This window comes from Propithecus coquereli, unplaced genomic scaffold, assembly GCF_000956105.1.
Source record: "Propithecus coquereli isolate 6110/MARCELLA unplaced genomic scaffold, Pcoq_1.0 Scaffold6, whole genome shotgun sequence".
NCBI classification, from domain to species: domain Eukaryota; kingdom Metazoa; phylum Chordata; class Mammalia; order Primates; family Indriidae; genus Propithecus; species Propithecus coquereli.
The window spans coordinates 11921419-11942002 of record NW_012151951.1 but is presented as its reverse complement, the minus strand read 5'-3'; the positions used below and the strand labels follow the sequence as shown (position 1 = coordinate 11942002).

At 37.3% G+C, this 20584-nt stretch overlaps 1 protein-coding gene across 1 annotated transcript in view; it reads right to left on the bottom strand.

The window, feature by feature from the left end:
• Nucleotides 1-648: 648 nt before the first annotated feature.
• Nucleotides 649-20584, bottom strand: part of BCO2 (beta-carotene oxygenase 2) — a 41162-nt gene continuing 21226 nt past the window's right edge. Inside the window, exons 3-12 of the mRNA XM_012659142.1 lie at nucleotides 20482-20582; nucleotides 20148-20263; nucleotides 19445-19547; nucleotides 14207-14335; nucleotides 13275-13435; nucleotides 12209-12376; nucleotides 3669-3806; nucleotides 2901-3083; nucleotides 2287-2397; nucleotides 649-847 (exon numbers count right to left, since the gene is read on the bottom strand). Of these exons, the coding sequence (XP_012514596.1) occupies nucleotides 734-847; nucleotides 2287-2397; nucleotides 2901-3083; nucleotides 3669-3806; nucleotides 12209-12376; nucleotides 13275-13435; nucleotides 14207-14335; nucleotides 19445-19547; nucleotides 20148-20263; nucleotides 20482-20582 (1324 nt within the window). The 3' untranslated portion in view covers nucleotides 649-733. The remainder of the gene's footprint in view (nucleotides 848-2286; nucleotides 2398-2900; nucleotides 3084-3668; nucleotides 3807-12208; nucleotides 12377-13274; nucleotides 13436-14206; nucleotides 14336-19444; nucleotides 19548-20147; nucleotides 20264-20481; nucleotides 20583-20584) is intronic.

Here is a 20584-nt window from a genome sequence, read left to right as displayed (position 1 = left end):
GGTGGGGTTTTGAAAGGTAGAGATTATGTGGTCTCTAGTGCCACCTGTTGCCCAATTAAATGAAGAACTACTGGCTTTTCACCAGTCTCTGGAGGACTGTACACCTGGAGAAGTGACTGATTTTAGTGATGTCCCTCAAAACGACCACCTCCCAAGGTGGGGATGTGGGCAGGGTGGGGAGTGGTAGTGGGTGGTCCATAGGAGGGTTGTGCAGCTGTAGTAGCATCTGCTGTGGACAGCAGAGAAACAGGCAGTTTAGAAGAAGCCCCCAAACATGCTATAGCTGGCTTCCTATCCTCTGAGTACCTTAGGGACAACCGGTAATAGGCAGACTGTGATGAAAAGAACAGGTGCTCTTCTGATCTGTATTCACAGTCTACTACCTATGATCATTAGTATTTCTTCTCCTAGGACCTCTGTCACCCACCTATCTGGCGGTGGTAATGACCTTGTTTTAGTTTTTCTTTCATGTATTCTTATTATTACCTAGAGGAAGATATATCCAATAAAAGTAAATTTAAAACTCAACTCAAAAGATTGTTTCAACACCTCCTTAATGATTTCAAGGAAGAGCCTTAAGAAAAAATAAAACCATAATTATCTCATGAATTTTGTTTAATAGAAATTTAACAGCAAATGTCTATGGTTTGGGAGGTAGGGTGCCATTTTTTTGCTCTCTTTTTGTATAGAGCACTGGTTTTAAACTTAGTTTCCAGACCTTGTGGTTGTCCTATCAGATGGGTACGAAGGTGCCATGGAACCCATAAGGCATTTGCACAGGTACCTCTGCTCGGCCCAGTTCTTCAAAATTCTTGGCATCCAACACTAGGAGGAAATTGCTTTCATTCTAGAAAAGGAAAGACGACACTGAAAATTCCTTCTTTTTTAAATCAAAAATCTGTCTCCTCGACTGGGCTGTAAAATTGCTAATGGTGAGACCATGTCTTGCACATCTTCATATCTACCCCCAGCACCTAGCACAGTGCCTTGCCTATCCACTCACTAAATGTTTTCTGAATCTCTGAACTGGACTGAAAAGGAAGTCATGGCTAAAGAGGTTCATACCTAGAGCAAAGAAATTAAGTTGTTTATATCAATCACCTTCATAGGATTTCTTTGAGTTTAATGACCTTTTTGCCTACTCCTTTCCAATCTCCTAAGAGACCTATTGTAGAAACTCTTTCTTCCAAATTAGAAATGCCTCCATTTTGTGTTACTTTGGAGCTATGCAAAGGGCAGCACTGCAAGGCAGGCAGAGATTTACCCTGATCTAATTACAGGAGTGGCAAGTGCATGCCATGAAGACAAAATCCTCCTAGGCCCATGGCAGAAATCACTAATTGATCACAGCACTTTTCCCACTAGACCATTAAAAGGCCTCAGAATTCTACACCCCAGGCAGCCACTAATAATTGATCAAAGCTGGTATTCAAAGTGAACCTATTTGTCATAAGATTGCTCTAAGTAAAAAATCAGGTAGTAAATAACATTATTAAGACACTAGGCCAGGGCTTATGATATTGGACTTTGAAGTCATTTCATTGAAATTGGCAACACAGATGGTGGTATAAACATTAGACTAGAAGTCAGAAGACTTAGATTTAAATACTGGCTTTAGCCCAGGCGCAGTGGCTGATGCCTGTAATCCTAGCACTTTGGCAGGCCAAGGTGGGAGAATTGCTTGAGGCCAGGAGTTTGAGACCAGCCTGAGCAACATAGCAAGACTCCGTCTCTACAAAAAAATTTAAAAATTAGCCAGGTGTGGTGTTACACGCCTGTATTCCCACTTTCTCGGGAGGCTGAAGCAGGAGGATCGCTTGAGCCCAGGCATTGGAGGTTGCAGTGAGCTATTACCATGCCACTGCACTCTAGCCTGGGCAACAGAGTGAGACCCTGTCTCAAAAAAATAAAATATTACTGGTTTTACCACTATGAGATCTCACGCAAGTCTCTTTCAACTATAATTTACATTATAAATGCCACATGTAAATGGTATCCCACAAAGTTGTTTTGATTACATAAAATAATATGTATCAAAGTAATTTGAAAATAACAAATCCATATGCAAATGTAAATTATTATTATGGTCTTACAAATAGAACTTTAAAACAATAATAAAATATGAATTGTGATAAAGTATATGTAAATAGTAAGGAGGGAAGAGAAGGGAGAAAATGCCATACTGGAATCAAAGTAAACTATGGACAGCATCAATATGCATCCTTGATCTATCAGATGGCACAGTGCTACTTTTCCTTCTGACCAGTGACAGGGAAATACATTTACCTGGTTTGGTGTAATCACCACAGAAAGAATAACTCCACTATCTTCTTCAGTGGCTCCCGGTACTGGAACAAAAACAGGTTCTGAGGGATAATAGCCATCTTCTCTCCAAACCTGCAAGTCCCCAAAAAAGTATTTGATAAAAGGCCAGTTGTGAGCAGGAAGTTTTCTATAGCTTTTGTCACTCCAAGCATGAATTTGGCTGTCAATAGAATATTCCAACAGTAAAAGAATCAGGCTTGCTAAGTAGAATATAGGAAAGAGAGAGAGGGAGATTTTGCAGCCCCAGACTCCATCACCATCAAACATAATTTGTGTAATTATAATTTCCCAACAACCTGAAATACAGGCGCCCCAACAAACTTAACCCCATGGTTTCTCCCAAATTAACATCAAGATCAGCACAGAATTATTTTTCTGGGCTTGGGGTCCATTTAGATTCCCTACAGGGAGCATGCCCCTAACTTAGATGATTTCATGGTTTTCAAACTTAATAAAAAAAAAATGGCTGAGCTGCTTAACTATTAAATGATCTCAAGAGCTACCTTAAACAAAACAAATTCAAAAGGAAGAATAGGTTTTTGAAAAGTTCAGAAAAGCAAAGAGATTTTCATCACCTTCAGTGTCTTGTTCACCACGTCGACCTTGATCAGAGAATCCCCCACCAAATGCCGAAAGCCACAGCCATAGAAGAAATGATACTTTTTGCCGCTGAATTGGCCATAGTTGATCTGGGGAAATTCAATGCCTCCTTCCTCCTCTAGGTCCTCGTGATGTAGATTCTCATGAGAGCACCAGATCTAAAAGAGATTCCAAAAGAATTTGTAGTGGTTGCTTAATTCTCAGTTATTTTCTTCTTACATAGGTCAGTGAGAGCACTAATACTCTATAAGAGTTTGTGACAGGGCTTGGACACTGAGTTTCTATGTCTTTTTAAAATATTTTTCCTCTTTCTGTCATACATATGAATGCATAAAAGATTATCCGGTTTTGTGAATAAGATGTCAAATGGCATAGGAGGTGGAAATACACTTTTTATTTTACTAAAGCTAAGACATTGATAGCTGCACAATGATAAGCCTGGGTGGTAAGCACATATTATCTAAAAGGTAGGAATTACCGGTGCCAATCTCAAACACTTACACATCCCACAACCATTAGAAAGTTGCATATCTCTGTTTCAAAACACGTGAAGGAAGATAAACATGGTGCTCATTCCCACCCAGTTTCTGCAATTCTTATGCAAACAACATTCCATGCTCAGCTGAATGTGATGAAACTTATTGGGCACTAAACGCTGTGGAGAACAGTCAATGAATAAAGTAACATCAGTAAAGTTAGACTTACTAACATTAGTCTTAGTCTAATGTCTGTTCATAGCATACCTTTCCATCAGCCTGTTTCACAGCACTGGCTGAAGAATAGGACAATGGACTGAGGTTCTCCCCCTCAGGGACATTCAAACTGACATTTAAGGGCAAAACAAATCTTCGAGGGAAAGATCTGGCTGTTGAATTATAGACCTGTTCAGGAGGGAGAAAGAAACCGATGAAAAATTGTCATTCATAGGATAATAGCATGTCCCAATAATTTAGACCCAGTCAACATTATTGGCATTCCTAAGTATTAATAATTACATAAATGATAATTTCCATTCTTGCATTTATTTAACAAATATTTGTTGAGTACCTACTATATGCCAAGCACTATTTTAGACACCAAGGATACAACAGTGAATAAAGCAAAGTCTTTGGCCTCATAGAACTTTTATATTCTAGTAGAGAAAGAATGACAATAAACAAATTTAAAAATTATTAAATATTTATGTTATTTAATTAGCATCAAATAAACATATGACTATATAGCAAAATGGGGAGGGACTAGAGAATAACATGCGCTGCTCTCTTCTTCAGGTTTGGTCAGGGTAGGCTTCTGTGCAGAAAAGGAACAACTTAGCAGGGTTGGGTTGCTCAAACACTGCACATTCTCAAGAAAGGCCTGTTTTCACGACTGACCCTTGGCTGGCTCCTGGGAACTGAGTTCTTGGGATGTTCTGTCTGATAAGAGTGTTCTTGCATATGTGAAGCCTTCAGTCGCACTGTAGTAGTTTGTGCAGATGGTTTATGCTAACAGTGTGATTTATAATCATCTGGAACTTCATAAACTAAGGTTAGTCATGTAGGGGCTGTATGCCTACATGATTGATCCCCAATAAAAACCCTGGACAACCAGGCTTGGGTGAGCATCTTTGGGACACTACATTTCACACGTTGTCACAACTAGTTCCTGGAGGAATTAAGTGCATCCACTGTGACTGTACTGGAGAGGATTCTTGGAAGCATGCACCTGTTTTCTTCCAGACTTCATTTCATGTGCCTTTTCCTTTTGCAGATTTTGCTTTGTATCCTTTTACTGTCATCAGAGTCATGAGTATGACTATATGAGTCCCGTGAGTCCTCATTTCAAATCATCAAACCTAGGAGTAATCCTGGGAGCCCCCAACAAAACCTCTCTGTGAAAATGATGTTTAAGCAGGAGACTTAAATAAAAGAAGTGCATTTCTCCTGACAATATGTGCTTTAAGCATATTTTCCCGTCCTGAAATATTGTGAGTTGGAAAACAAACCACACCATTTCCCCCCATATACCTAGCCCACATGATCTCCATCTCCTATAGAAATGTTTTTACTGAGTAAAGATGTAGTGCCATTCATAAGCTTCATAAAGAATTAGCTTTTTAAAAGTCACATTTAATTATATTTAAATTTTTTTTCCTTTTGCAAAACCATAGCCAAACAAAAAGAAACTTCAAATAATGGTGGATTAGGTAACGTGGATCAAACTACGCCATTGAGAACAGCTAGAAAAGCTGGAAAAAATATTTAAAACAGCTGTTTGAAGGCACTGGTGAGCTAAAAAGGCAGAGGAGAACACTGGGGCAAGGTTTGTGAGAAAAAGAAATCCACAGACATGGCCTAGATACTGGGGCAACCTTTCTCTTAGGGATCTACACAGATGCTCAACAGCATCAGTCATCAGAGAAACACCAATGAAAACTGCAATGAGATGCCACTTCACACCCATTAGGATGGCTATTATTAAAAAAAAAAAATGGAAACTAGCAAATGTTGATGAAGAAACTGGAACTCTGTGCATTTCTAATAAGGATGAAAAATGGTACAGCTACTGTGGAAAAGTTTAGCAATTCCCCAAAAAGTTAAACATAGAATTATTATATGATCCAGCAATTCCACTTCTAGATATATACCTAAAAGAATTGAAAATGGGAACTCAAACAGATATTTGCATGCCAGTATTCATAGTGGCATTATTTGTAATAGCCAAAAGGTGGAAACAACCCAAATATCCACTAACAGATGAATAAACAAAATGTAGTATATACATACAATGGATTATTATTCAACCTTAAAAAGGAATAAAATTCTGATACATGCTACAACATGGATGAACCTTGAAAAAAGTATGCTAAATGAAATAGTCCAGCTCTTGCAGGGACAGAATCCTTCTTGAAATTATGTAAGTAAATGAAAATCTTCACTAGAGGAAGATAACATCACCCTGTGTCTCAAAATTTCTACAAATTTTCAAACACAATATTCTGCATATGATAAATAACCAGCACATGAAAAGATAAGACAACATGATTAAAAACCAAAATAAACAAGATGATAGGAACAGAGCCACAGAGGATCCAGATAATAGAGTTATCAGACTTTATTCTGAATATGTTTGAGGAAATTCTTTTAAATTGAGAATTGTGGCAAAAAACTATAAATTGTAAAAGAGAAACAAATCAAAATTCTAGAACTGAAAAATGCAATTAATTTAAGAATTTTGTGATTAGATTTAACAGCAGAAAAGATACAGTTAAAGAGAGAACGTTTAAGCAGTAAGATAGGTAAGAAGAAAATATAAAAAAAAAACCCTTGCTTAGAAAAGGATGGAAAATACTAAAAGAACATAAGGGACAGAGGGATGGAGTAAAAAGGAGTAACATATGTCTACTGCAGTCCAGAAAGCAAGGAGAGAAAGGATTTACCAGATGCAATATTTGAAGAAATAATGGTTGAAATTTTTCAAAAGTAATAATAGACATCAAACCATAGATTTAAGAATCCTTAAAAACCCCAAGTAAAACAAATGAAAAGAAAAGCATATTGAGATCTCATAATACAATTGCAGAAAACTGAAGAGAAAATCTTAAAAGCAGTCAGGGGTGGGGGAGGTGGGAGAAAGATCAACTTCAAAGAAGCAAAGATTTGATTGATAACTGATTTCTCAACAGAAATTAGAAGACAATGCAATTATATCAAACATCCTTCCAAGAAGGAAGATAAAATAAAGACATTTCTTCTGACAAACAAAAACAGAGATTTTTCATCATCAGCCTTTTTTTTAAAGGTGGAGTCTCTCTGTTGCCGAGTACAGTGGCACAGTCATAGTTCACTGTGGTAACCTCAAACTCCTGGGCTCAGGGATCCTCCAACCTCAGCCTCCCCAGTAGCTAGGACTACAGGCATTCACCACCACCCTGGCTAATTTTTTTATTTTTTGTAGGGACTTGGTCTTGCTATATTGTCCCATGCAATCTCAAACTCCTGGCCTCAAACAATCATCTTACCTTGGCCTCCCAAACTGCTGAGATTATAGGAGTAAGCCACCACACCCAGCCCATCACCAACACATTTGAACTAAAGGAAATACTAAAGTATGTTCATCAGTCAGAAGAAAACGTTTCCAGATGGAAAGCTCAGAGAAGCTGGAAGGAATTAAGGGCAACAAACAAGGTATAGATATGGGTAAATGGGTAGTATGGGTAGTTATGACTGTATAAAGCAACAATAAGAGTAATGCCTTATAGGGTTTAATAGAGAGAGAGAATTAAAATATACAAGAACAGTAACATAAAAATCAAAAGTAGAGTAAGCGGAGTTAAAGTATCACAGAGTCCTTGCATTGCCTGGAAAAGAAGTAAAAGGACGAATTTATAATACACTTTGATAAATCAAGAATGCCCATTGAAATCTCTAAAAATTACTTCTAAAAGAATAACAAAAGAATGTATAACTACCAAGTTAATGGACAGAGGGTTGGGATTGGGGATGAGGAGGTGGAAATGAAATAATAAAATACACTCAACCAATCCAGAGGAGGCAAGAAATGAGAAAGAAAAAGAACTAGTAGCACAAAAAGGAAGCAAATAGTTAGATGACATATTTAAACCCCAAAATATTGGTGATCAATTCAACTAAATGCCCCATGAAAAGTTAAGAATTAGCACAATGGATTTTAAAATATATGTTGCTTACAAAATACACATTTAGAAAGATTGAAAGTAAAAGGATGGAAAAGTGATAGCATGCAGTCAGCAAAAAGCAGATTTTGAGGCAAAAAGCATTACTCAAAGATGAATGTTCAATAAACTAGAGAGGTAAAACAACTCTAAATTTGTATGCACATAATAACAGAGCACCAAATATGTAAAACACAAATTAACATAACTATAAGGAGAAAAAGAAAAATCCATACTGAAAGGTATATTTTAATATACCTTTCAATAACTGATACAACAAACAGAGATCAATAAAGATAAAGATTTGGATATTAACAGTATGATGTAATTGACATATACAAAACATCCACAATGCAGAATATATATTCTTTTAAGATACACATGGAACATTTAAAAAAATGATCTTATGTTGAACCATAAAGCAAATCTCAATAAATTTTAAAGGATTAAAATCATATAGTAAAATTATACTAGAAATCGATGACCAGAAAAAAGTAGAAAAATTCCTACATGTTTGAAAATTGTGGTAGCGATATTAATTAGAACAATATGGTACTGCCACGAGCATACACAAGTAGACCAGTGGAACAGAATACAGATTCCAGAAGCAGAATAATACATACACAGATACTTGATTTTTCTAGAACATAATACAGGATAATATGTTCATGACCTTGCCATGAGAAGATGTCTAAAACAATATACACGATGTATTAGTCATAAAGGAAAAGCTGATATACTGGATCATATTAAATTAAGAAAGTCTATTCATCAAAAGGCACCAGTAGCTCAATGTGGTAGTGTACACTTGTAGTCCCAGCTACTTAGGTAGCTACGGTGGGAGGATTGCTTGAGCCCAGGAGTTTGAGACCAGCCTGGGTAACATAGTGAGACCCCATCTCAAAAAAAAGGTATATTAAAATAATGATAAAGATATCTACAAAAATACTTACAGCAATTTTTTTTTTTTTTTTTTTTTTGAGACAGAGTCTCACTGTGTTGCCCGGGCTAGAGTGAGTGCCGTGGCGTCAGCCTAGCTCACAGCAACCTCAAATTCCTGGGCTCAAGCGATCCTCCTGCCTCAGCCTCCCGAGTAGCTCGGACTACAGGCATGCGCCACCATGCCCGGCTAATTTTTTCTATATAGTTTTAGTTGTCCAATTAATTTCTTTCTAATTTTAGTAGAGACGGGGTCTCGTTCTTGCTCAGGCTGGTTTCGAACTCCTGAGCTCAAACAATCCACCCGCCTCGGCCTCCCAGAGAGCTAGGATTACAGGCGTGAGCCACCGCGCCTGGCCTGCTTACAGCAATTTTATACTTGATGGCAAATTATTAAATGTTTTCCAATGCTATCAGCACTTCTATTTAACTTGAAGTCCTAGCTTGTACAATAGGGCAATAAAAAGAAATAAAAGGCATAAGTATTGGAAAGAAAGAAGTAAAACTGTCATAGAAAAATTAGCCAGGTGTGGTGGCATGTGCCCATAGTCCCACCTACTTGGGAGGCTGAGGCAGGAGGATCTCTTGAGTCAGGAGTTTGAGGTTGCAGTGAGCTACGATGACACCACTGCACTTTAGCCTGGGTGACAGAGTGAGACCCTGTCTCAAAAAAAAAAAAAAAAACCCAAAAAACAAAAGAAACCCAACAAAAGAGAGAAATAAAACTGCTATTATTTTCAGATAACATGATTGTGTACATAGAAAATCCAAAATAATCTGCAGATCAACTGTGTAAACTAATAAGTGAATTTAGCAAGATCTATGGATATGAGGTAATATACAAAATCAATTGCATTTCTATATACTAGCAACAATCAGAAAATTAAAGTTTAGAAGACACCTTTTACAATAGTTTTAAAACATACAAAATGTCTAGGAAAAAATTTAGCAAAAGATATGTAATATCCTTACACTGAAACTATAATGCTACTGAGAGAAATTAAAGAAGACCCAAATAAATGGACAGATATTCCATGTTCATGATTGGAAGACTCAATATTGTAAAGATGTCAATTATTCTCAAATTGATCTATCGTTGCAACACGATCTGAATCAGGTTTTTTTCCTTTGCAAAAACAGACAAGTTGACATCAAACTAAAAAGCTTCTGTATATCAAAGGAAACAATCAACAAAATGAAAAGGCAACCTACAGACTGGGAAAAAATAATTGGAAGCCACGTATCTGATAAGGGGTTAATATTCAGAATTTATAAGGAACTCTTACAATTCAATAGCAGAAAAACAAATAACATGATTAAAAAATGGGCAAAGGACCTGAACATACATTTCTCCAAAGAAATCATAAAAATATTCAAAAGGCATATGAAAAGGTGCCCAACATCACCAATCATAAGGGAAATACATATTAAAACCACTATGAGGTATCACTCTGTCACCTAAAAGGCAAGAGGTAACAAATGTTGGCAAGGATGTGGAGGAAAGGGATTCCTAGCACACTGTTGGTGGGAACATAGATTGGTACAGCCATTACAGAAAACAGCACGGAGGTTCCTAAAGAAATTAAAAATACTGTTTACCCTAGAACAAAATGGGGTTGGGGTGCCAACCTCCCACACAGTCGAAAATCCACATATAACTTTTGACTCCTCCAAAACTTAACTACCAATAGCCTACTGGCTATTGACTGGAAGCCTTACTGATAACATAAACAGTTGATTAACACATATTTCATATGTTACATGTACTATGTGCTGTATTCTTACAATAAAGTAGGTTAGAGAAAAGAAAATACTATTAAGAAAATCCTAAGAAAGAGAAAAAATATTTACTATTCATTAAGTGGAAGTGGATCGTCTTAAAGATCTTCATCCTCATTGTCTTCACGTTGAATAGGCTGGAGAGGAGGAAGAGTTGGGGTTGATCTTGCTGTCTCGGGGGTGACGGGCAGAAGAAAATCCACATACATGTAAGTGGACCCATGAATTTCAAACACATGTTGTTCGAGGGTCAACTGTAGAACTATCGTAGGACCCAGTAATCCCTCTTCTTGGTATGTACTCAAAAGAGATGAAATCATGACCTCATGCAGATATCTGCACTCCCATGTTCATTGCAGCATTATTCACAGTAGCAAGATACAGAAACAATATAAATGTCCATTGATGGATAAATAGATAAAGAAAATGTGGTGTATACGTATATAATCGTATATTATTCAGTCTTAAAACAGAAGATCCTGCCATTCACCAAACATAGATGGACCTTGACAACATTATGCTAAGTGAAATAAGCCAGACACAGAAATAAAAATATTCCATGATCTCACTTATATGTCAAATATTTTTAAAAGAACTCAAATAGAGAGAAAATGAAACAGTGGTTACCATGGGAGGAAGGGGAGGAAAAGGGAAGATGTAGGTCAAAGGATACAAAATAGCCCATATGTAGGATGAACAAGTCTAATCTACATGTACAACATAAGGAATAAAGTTAATAAAATTGTATCTTATTAGGGATTTTTTTTAATTTTATTTATTTATTTTTTTTTGAGACAGAGTCTCACTCTGTTGCCTGGGCTAAAGTGCCATGGCGTCAGCCTAGCTCACAGCAACCTCAAACTCCTGGGCTCAAGCAATCCTCCTGCCTCAGCCTCCCGGGTAGCTGGGACTACAGACATGTGCTACCATGCCCAGCTAATTTTTTCTATATATTTTTAGTTGTCCAGCTAATTTCTTTCTATTTTTAATAGTGACAGGGTCTCGCTCTTGCTCAGGCTGGTCTAGAACTCCCGAGCTCAAACGATCCACCTGGCTTGGCCTCCTGGAGGGCTAGGATTACAGGCGTGAGCCACCATGCCCAGCCAGGATTTTTGTTAAATAAGTAGATTTTAGCTGCTCTGAACACAAAAAAGCAATTATGTAAGATGATAAATATGTTAATCTGCTTCACTATAGAAACCATTTTACTATCTATATTTATCCGATAACGTCATGTTGTAAATCTCAAATATACACAATATAATTTATTTTTCAAAAAACAAATAACTGACAAGTTCATAAAATTTATGGAAATGCAAAAGGCCATGAAAACCTCAAATGATCTTAAAAAAGAGCTAAAGGACTTACACCACAGATAACAAGACCCACCACAAAGCTATAAGCAAGTTTAGTAAGTATAAGCAAACTTAATAAGTGCCGTTTTAAAAACATTTACAAATAAAACTATAGCTGAAAAATAAAACTAAACCTGAAGACAATTTACATTGCATAATTCGGGAAAATGTTTACCTTTATCAGGACAAAGTGAATCCCTTCATCTAGGTGAACTGACTGACGGTCCATTTTGCTAGCTCTTCCAGGAAAATATAATATGTTTGGTGCTTAAGTGTAATAAGGAACTAATCACAAGTGCTTTCAAACACGTATCTTGGCTCTCTTTACCATGCTTCTTATTTATTAGGCATTAAGTAAGCTACTCCAAATTATTTTTTAGTATTAATTAAATGACAAAGCTGTGTCTTCGATGCTATAAAACTATTCTCCCTCCTTATTTGCCACAAGAGGGCGAAAAACAGGTAATTCCAAAGCCAAAGCCAGATCCTAGCTAATTCAAAATTATTTTGATGACTACTGACAAATCCTGATATTTACCTGATCAAGTCCTTCCCCAGCTCTCCTGAGATTCTGCAGTTGGTAAACTTCTAGGTTGCTTCCATTATCTTGACAGCACAAATCAATTATAACACAGCCCTGGTCCTCAAAGGCATTGATTTGATGAAAAGTAACAAAAGGTTTGCTGTAGTACAACCCTGGAAGAAGCTGCAGGAGAAAACACAAGCAATGAAAAAGAGATTTATTTTATTTTATTTTATTTTAGGAACAAAGTTCAAAATAAGAAAATTAAGAGGATTCCCCCCACTTGAAGTGGCAGGCGCAGTGTACGTACAAGAAGTAGAATCCAGAATGTAAGAAGTGCATACGTTTTAAGCATTGCTTGCTTAAGTCATCTCATCTCATGTTAATCAATGAACTGGGGCTATTTGATACAGACCAATCAACTTTACAACTAACTTAAAAATCTTCATGAAATATGGCACAATGCTTTGAAGGATAAATAAATACTGGACTCCAATTGCATGGTTAAATAGAAAATACATGCTTATGATAAATTAAGTGGCTAATTCTTTGAAAAGTGCACTCGTTACTAAAAATTTTTGTGATGAAATTCAGGTAGTTAAGATACTATGTCTTTAGAGAGGTAAAAAGTAGACAAATATAATAGTGCTATTAATCAGGAGTATTAAAAGATATCAACCAACATGCTTAGGCTTTGGTGGGATTATCAGATTCACATATTAAGAAGCCATAAAAGCAACTAATTAAAGCGTTACTTTAAAAGTTACAGAATATCTCTGAATGAACAACACCCTCCTTCACAACTACTATGATATGGAAAAATCCATGCTAAGAGGGTTTCTTGGATGCCATTGTAATTGAATCAGATAATTAAAAGGACAAAATCATTTCCTATAATTCTCTAATATGCAAAATCCATTGTAATAATTAAGTAGCTACCTCAATCTAAGGAAGAAGGTAATATCCTTGATTAACAGTGTCATATGCAAGTAATGTCCAGTAAAGGTGAAAAATCAACCATATGGAAATTTTGCCTTTGTGTCCAGCCATTTTCATGATGAATATACTCAAAATACTCTACCTGTCCAGTGTGTTTATCCACAACATGAAATCGTGTATTATACTGGGGTTCCCAGCTTATGCCATCTGAAAAGGCCTTTCCCCGAATTTTAGAAGTGGCAATTTTCCACATATTCATCTTTAGAGGCTGCTCAATGAAGATTATGTAGTTCCTTGTCATTCCTAAAAGGTTCCGGCAAATAATAAAACGTTATTTGGCAAACTAGAGTTGTCTGAAATGTGACATTTAGAGGACTTGTCTGAATTCCTGGATATATTACTGCTGACCTAACAAATGCCAGCCAGAAATACTTCTTCACTGTTTCCCAGCTCTGCTGTACATATTTCCTGTTCCTACATTTAAAAAAAAAAAAAAAAAAAGGGAACTGTGTCTGTCTTGGATCAAATGTCAGCAGTTTGCTTTTTATCTTTTTTTCTTTTCTTTTCAAATTGTTCTTTTAGGAACAAAGTAAAGAAGTTTAATATTAAAGTGTCCTTTATGAACTATACATTTATTTCTTAATCCTTTTCCTATTTCTTCTGGGGGTAAGGACCCAGGAGCAGGCTGGCTATAACAGCTTAGAATTCAGAAAATAAATATTCTGAGTAAAAGCTGAAGTAAACCATAACGAATTTGAATTTCCCCCAAAAATGTAGTCGAGACCTTTTTATGTATGATTATTATTTGTGAGCTTTAAAGTTGCCTAAAATTTTGAATTCTATCAATTAATATTTTAATGATTGTTTAAACTAAAGCAACTACAGCATATCTCTTTTCAAGCAGTTAGCGGGCTAGGGTCAAGAGTGACTAAACAGAATAAATTTAACTGGCATCAAAATGCAACCTCAGTCTCATTATCACCATACGCTGACAAACTATTGCCAAAACTAGTTCTTCTGCTGCAGAAACATTAAGGCAGGGCTCCCTGCAATTTGCCTTATCTCTGGACTCACCAAAGCTGTGGAAGTAAGAAGGCTTCATCCTCTCTGCAGAAGCAATAGAACATATCACCTGGGCTCCATGGATTGTCTCCCCAGGGTCCGCCTTTTCTGGAGGAACCCGAATAATATTATAGCAGGAACCTGAAAAATGGAAAATCCTATCTTAACAGTTTTACATACATTCTAGAATAAAAGATAACCCTTGCACTTGACGACTTGGCAAAAGCAGTAAAGAGATTTATGTAATAAGCGTGGCATTCATATTTCATGAAGAGTTATTTCAAAGATTTGGATATAAAAAATATATTACCTTTATAAAAGTCATTAGCTAAGGTTTTGAAACAGCACACCCAAACTGATCAACCAACGATTCATTGTATTCTAATGTTCTCAAATGGTTACCTCCTCACTCCATACAGAGAAACTCCATCCCTACCTCATAGGAAGAGTTAAGAAAGCAGGCAGGAATATCCTCAAATTCTGTTTGTCCCTTCTTTCTTGCCCACTATCAGCTATGATCTCCATTTCACCCATGTCCAATTCCTTCCCTCCAGTCCTCTGAACCCCCCCCCTTTTTTTTTTTTTTTGGAGACAGGGTCTCACTCTGTCACCCATGCTAGAGTGCAGTGGCATCATCATAGCTCACTGCAACCTCAACCTCCTGGGCTCAAACAATCCTCCTGCCTCAGTTTCCCAAGTAGCTGGGACTACAGATGCATTCTACCACATCTGGCTAATTTTTCTATTTTTTGTAGGATGGAGGCTGGTCTCGAACTTCTGACCTCAAGCGATCCTCCTGCCTTGGCCTCCCAAAGTGCTTAGGATTACAGGCGTGAGCCACCATACCCAGCCCTAAAGCTCAAATTCTTACAAATCATTTATAATAAGTAAAAATACAATGCATCAGATGACAGTGAGAACTAAAATGGAAAATAAACCAGGAAATGGGGATTAGAAGTGATCAGTAAGTTGGGGCTACTGTTTGCAATTTTAAATATGCTGATTTGGGACATCTTCACTAAGTAGACAACATTTCAGTAAAGACATAAAGGAGGTGAGGAAGAAAGCTTTGAGGCTATCTGGGAAAAATGTTTTTCAGGCAGAAAGAAGAGCAAATGCAAAGATTCTCCAGCCAGGAGCAAGTCTGGAGTATTCACATAAAAGTAAGAAGGCCAGTGTGGCCCTGTCATAATAAGCAAGGAGGAGAGTCTAGGAGGTGACACCAAGGAGGTGGGTGTGGGTTCAAAGGATAACTCCGGCTGCTGTGCTGAGAAGAAACTGAAGTGGGGCAAGCACAGAATCAGGGAAACTGGTGAAGAGGCTATTTCAGTCATTCAAGTAAGAGGGGGTGGTGGCATAAAGTAGAGAGGTGGCCATGGAGGTGGTGTGAGGTGGTTGGATTTGGGATATATTTTGAAGGCATTGCTGAAATTACTTTTTGATCAACTGGGTGTGGATGTGAGAGAGAAATGTAAAGGATGATTCCAAAGTTCTTGCCCTGAGAAACTCGATGGATGGAATTAGCATCAACTGAGATGGGGAAGACTCTTCAAAAGAAGAGAAAGTTTAAGGTGAGTACAGTGGTGCACAATTGTAGTCCCAGCTACTTGGGAGGATCCCTTAAGCCCAGGAGTTCAAGTCCAGGCTGGGCAACAAAGAAAGACTCCCATCCCTAAATCTCTAATTTAAAAAAGAGAGAGAGAAAGTTTAGTGGAAAAGATCAGGACTTTGGTTTTGGACAATTTTATAACGCCTATTAGACATCCTAGGAAGAACACTAAGTAAACAACTTGATATAAAATACTGGGGAGGCCTAGATTGGGGGATATAAATATGTTTTTTATTTATTTTTTTATTTTTTCATTTTAGAAAAAGAATCTTACTCTGTCGCCCAGGCTGGAGTGCAGCAGCACTATCATAGCTCACTACAGCATCAATCTTCTGGGCTCAAGCGATCCTCCTGCCTCTGCCTCCCAAGTAGCTAGGAATATAGGCATGCACCACCACCCAGCTAATTTTTTTATTTTTTGTAGAGACAGGTTCTCACTATGTTGCCAGACTGGTCTCGCTGCTGGCCTCAAGTGATCCTCCCACTTTGGCCTCCCAAAGCCCTGGGAGTACAGGCATGTGCCACTGTGCCTGGCCTTAAAGATATGTTCTGAGAACCCATTATATCTAAAACATCATGCTTTACACAGCGACCAAAGAAATCTTAGACAAGCTTTGTAGTTCCAAGAGTACCTGATTTCTGTCTCTCATTAATATGAAGAACATATTTTAAATAAGTATTAAAAACCAGTTGGGGGGGGCAGGGAAAAAAAACCAGTTGGACTGATTAATGTTTAAAGGTTTTGGCTAATTTTTCAAAGCCTTTTAAAAATGTCTGGAAAAGCTAAAACAATTAAAAAGTTTTTTACTTCCTAAAGGTAGGAATTACTAGCATTTTATTTTATTACAGTGAGGATCACTAAATTCCCCCCAAATGTATACTAGGTAGTCAAGCTCAGTGCAGCTACATGTACTTTGAGTTCCAGTTCAAAAACTTATCACCGAACCAAATAATCAAGTGAGAAAAAAAACGTAGATTCAATGTTTGCTGGGATTAGCAAAATAGAACTTCCCACCCTAGCAATTGGACTAAGTGACAATTATTCAATTCATTGAATTTAAACACATTAATGTTTGAACTGAAAACCTTGGAGGGATTAGGCAGGGCAAACAAACACCCAGGAAACACCCAGGAAAGGAATGTCCACAAAGATCTGCTTGCCCAATACCGAATCTAACTCTGGGAGACTCTCCAGAAGTTTGTATTAATATTAACAGCAGATCGAGGCAAAGTAACAATCACAGCCTCTCATGATTGGTGGGAGGGTTTCTCAGTGAGATCCAGGGGCCACTTGCACCAAGATCACCCAGGGACCATGTTAAAATGCAGATTCTTAGCTCCTTTCCAGTTCTACTGAACCAGAATCCTTGAAGATGAATGAAGCCCAGTAATCTACATTGCTGGCAAGTATTCCAGATGATTCTTAGACACACTAAAGGCTGAGAATCACTGATCTGATGACTAATTGTTTCAGAATATAAAATTCAGAATGGTTAAGTAATATTTCTCATATTATGAATGAGTCACAAAGTGATCTACTTGGTTAATAGAGTTAATTTATTAAGAAGTGGATTTTGGGGGCCAGTAGTAGTGGCTCCTGCCTGTAATCCCAGTGCTTTGGGAGGCCAAGGTGGGAGGATGGCTTGAGCCCAGGAGTTTGAGGTTACAGTGAGCTATGACCATGCTCCTGTACTCCAACCTGGGTGACAGGGTGAGATCTTGTCTCTTCAAACAGAAAAAGAAAAAAGAAAAAAAGAAAAACTTGGATTCTTTAATGATCAAAAAAGATGGATGGACCAAAAAATGGCTGAGTTAGTGTATCTATTTGTGAAACATTTTATTAAATACCTAGAAGGATATTTGCTGTTTCCTATAACAGTTTTGAAGAATACATCCTTACCTAGGGTAATAAAGAAGAGGAGAGAGAACTGGGTGTTGGCGTGTTCAGGGCACCCTCTCTCTAAGTGAGACAGTGAAAAAACAACCTGCAGTATTCATCTTTGTATATACTCACATGTGTAAATACAGAGATATAAAGAGAAGCAACTCACAAAGCCAATTACCTACGAAAGGTATACCATTAAGGTATACCTACTATACAAAGGCTTCATAGGTTGTAGATGGTAAATTGATTGATAGCTAAAATAGAGAGACAGTCAGAAATATTCAACATAGTATTCCTCCCTTATCCATCGCGGATATGTTCCAAGCACCCCAGTGAATGCCTGAAACTGTGGATAGTACCAAACTCTATCTATACTTTTTTTTTTTTAGACACAGGGTCTTGCTCTGTCACTCAAGCTGGAGTGCAGTGGTGCAATCATAGCTCATTGCAGCCTGTAATTCCTGGGCTTGAGTTATCCTCCCACCTCCGCCTCCCAAATAGCTGGGATTACAGGCGTGTGCCACCAAGCCGGGATCTACCATATACTGTTTTTTCCTTTAAAAACATACCTATCATAAAGTTTAATTTATAAATTAGTCATGATAAGAGATTAACAACAGTAACTAATAATAGAATAATTATAACAATATACTGTAATAAAAGTTATGTCAATGTGGTCTCTAATATATTCAGTTTAGGTAACTGAAACTGAGGAAAGCAAAACCACAGATAAGGGGGGATACTATACATATTCTTACACATTCCTTTTCAAACAGAGAGAGACACGTGTATTCAGGTACAGGAACCAGAATTTGAATGCCCTTAGAGAGTGTGTAGACTGGTGAAAAGGCCCTTAACAAGTGGAAGAAGAAATGGTAAATAGGTGGAGATTGGTATTAAAAAATACCAATACAGTCTTCTGTACTCAGTGACAAATAACTAATGAGATGATCTAACAAAGTGACTAACAGCAAGCCTTTAGGTGTGAGTCAGGCTTGGTGTCATGCCTGGTCTCAGATACTTGAAAGTTTGTCCAAGCTAGTGACCGAAACCTCCACAAGGTTCACTGCCCTCATCTATAAAGTGGAAGAAATATTAGCACCTTTCTCAGAGAGTTGGTATAAGGATTCAATGAGAAGATATAGGGGAAAATGCCTAGCACCAGCACACAATGGGTACACAATACATTTCAGTTATCATTATTAGCTATTAGAACTTTATGGAGCAGATTGGGAGGTGGTTGTAGAAGCATGTGGATGACCAGGAAAGAGGCATGATGTAAATGGTTGTGAATGTAACCCCACTATGACCTTAATTCACTTTGTAGTGTATTACTCCCATGAACAAAAATAAATTCCTTCCCTGTGTGATAGACAATGTACCTTCCTTATCTCTCTTGGCTGCAGCATTCTAAATTTCTTATCCTTACAATGTGGTATTGCTTAAAAATTCGAGTTTGAGAAATATGCACTGAAAATCGCTACTATGCTTGTGAACTAAAGGCACAATGAAACATAAAAATGTGATTTAAGCTGAAAAGGTCAAACATAAAATCAGCCGCTAAGCATAGGTGCAAATGGACCATAGAACAGATACTTAATGATAAATCATATATTTTAAGTTCAGTCATGCCGTTTTGGAGATTTTCTTGAGCCTTTCAAATGATGTTTCATATATTTACATTTTAACCATAATGGAACCCTGGGAAGAGCATTAGTCCGAGCTACTTCTAGAAAGACCTCCACTGCAACTGTACCTCGTGGCCCGTAGGAGTTCCCCAGATTGTATGCTGTTCCATCTGGGTCATAATGAGGATGTGCAGTTGCCCCATTCACAGCAATAAATTTGCTCCAATCTACCTGCAAATTTAAGACCATTAGAGATTTTTAAATGTTACATGGGCAGATCTCTGTTTATATGCATAAATAGTAGGGATGTGTCAAATATTTTAAAAATAAGATATGAAAACTACAGTCTAAGCCCTAATTTCTTACCTCTGAGAAATCAAAATTATTTTAGTAGTGAGTAGATTTGCCGAAGATCACAGGAAAGTCCAAAAGAAGCATAAGAATTAAAATTAAAAATACGGCCTGAAATTTTATTTTTAATTAATATGTTATGTGAAGGCAATATAGGTCTAGCCAACCTCCAGTCCAATCCTAGCTATAGCTAGAAAGAACATGAACTAACCAAAGTGGATCAGTACCATTCTAGTTCTCCTTCACCCTAGCCTTCAGATATTAGGATTAAGGAAGTTTAGGATGATTTTTAAAGAAAACCAATCCCACAGGCCATTTTAATCAGTGCAGAGGGTGAAGGTGATCTTAATCAATGAATAACTTTGTTTTTGTGTGATTAAGCCTCCAATTTCTTCTTCAGATATCTACTACTATAAAAAGTACTTTGAATGGTAAGACATTTTAGGATCTATTTTATTCATTTTTTAACCTATACTTTACCTTTTCTGTTTTTTCCAGAGTTTCAATGTCCACTTTATTGATAAAGTTGGTCTCAGTACTAACGTAGTAATCGCCCTTGTACTGCACATAGTTGACATTAGTGTTGTCAGTTATGCCTGAAACCAAACCCCAGAGTTATTTAAGCACGTGGCTTACTGTAGCAGACACTAAGCACACACTTGAAGGGAGAAAGCAGTTTCAACATCCTCTTACAAATACGAAGAAATCTACTTTCAAGATTTATATTTAGACATAAATATAATATATTTAGATATGATATGGATTGTCATATATCATAATAGCTTAATACTCATCACTGTCACCTGCAGCTTACCAGGCAGCTCAAACTTTGTCATGAAACGTTCAAAAACACTCTTGCATGGATCCGGGAGGGCCAGTGTGCCAAATTCTGAGATCACAATTCGATTTTGAACACT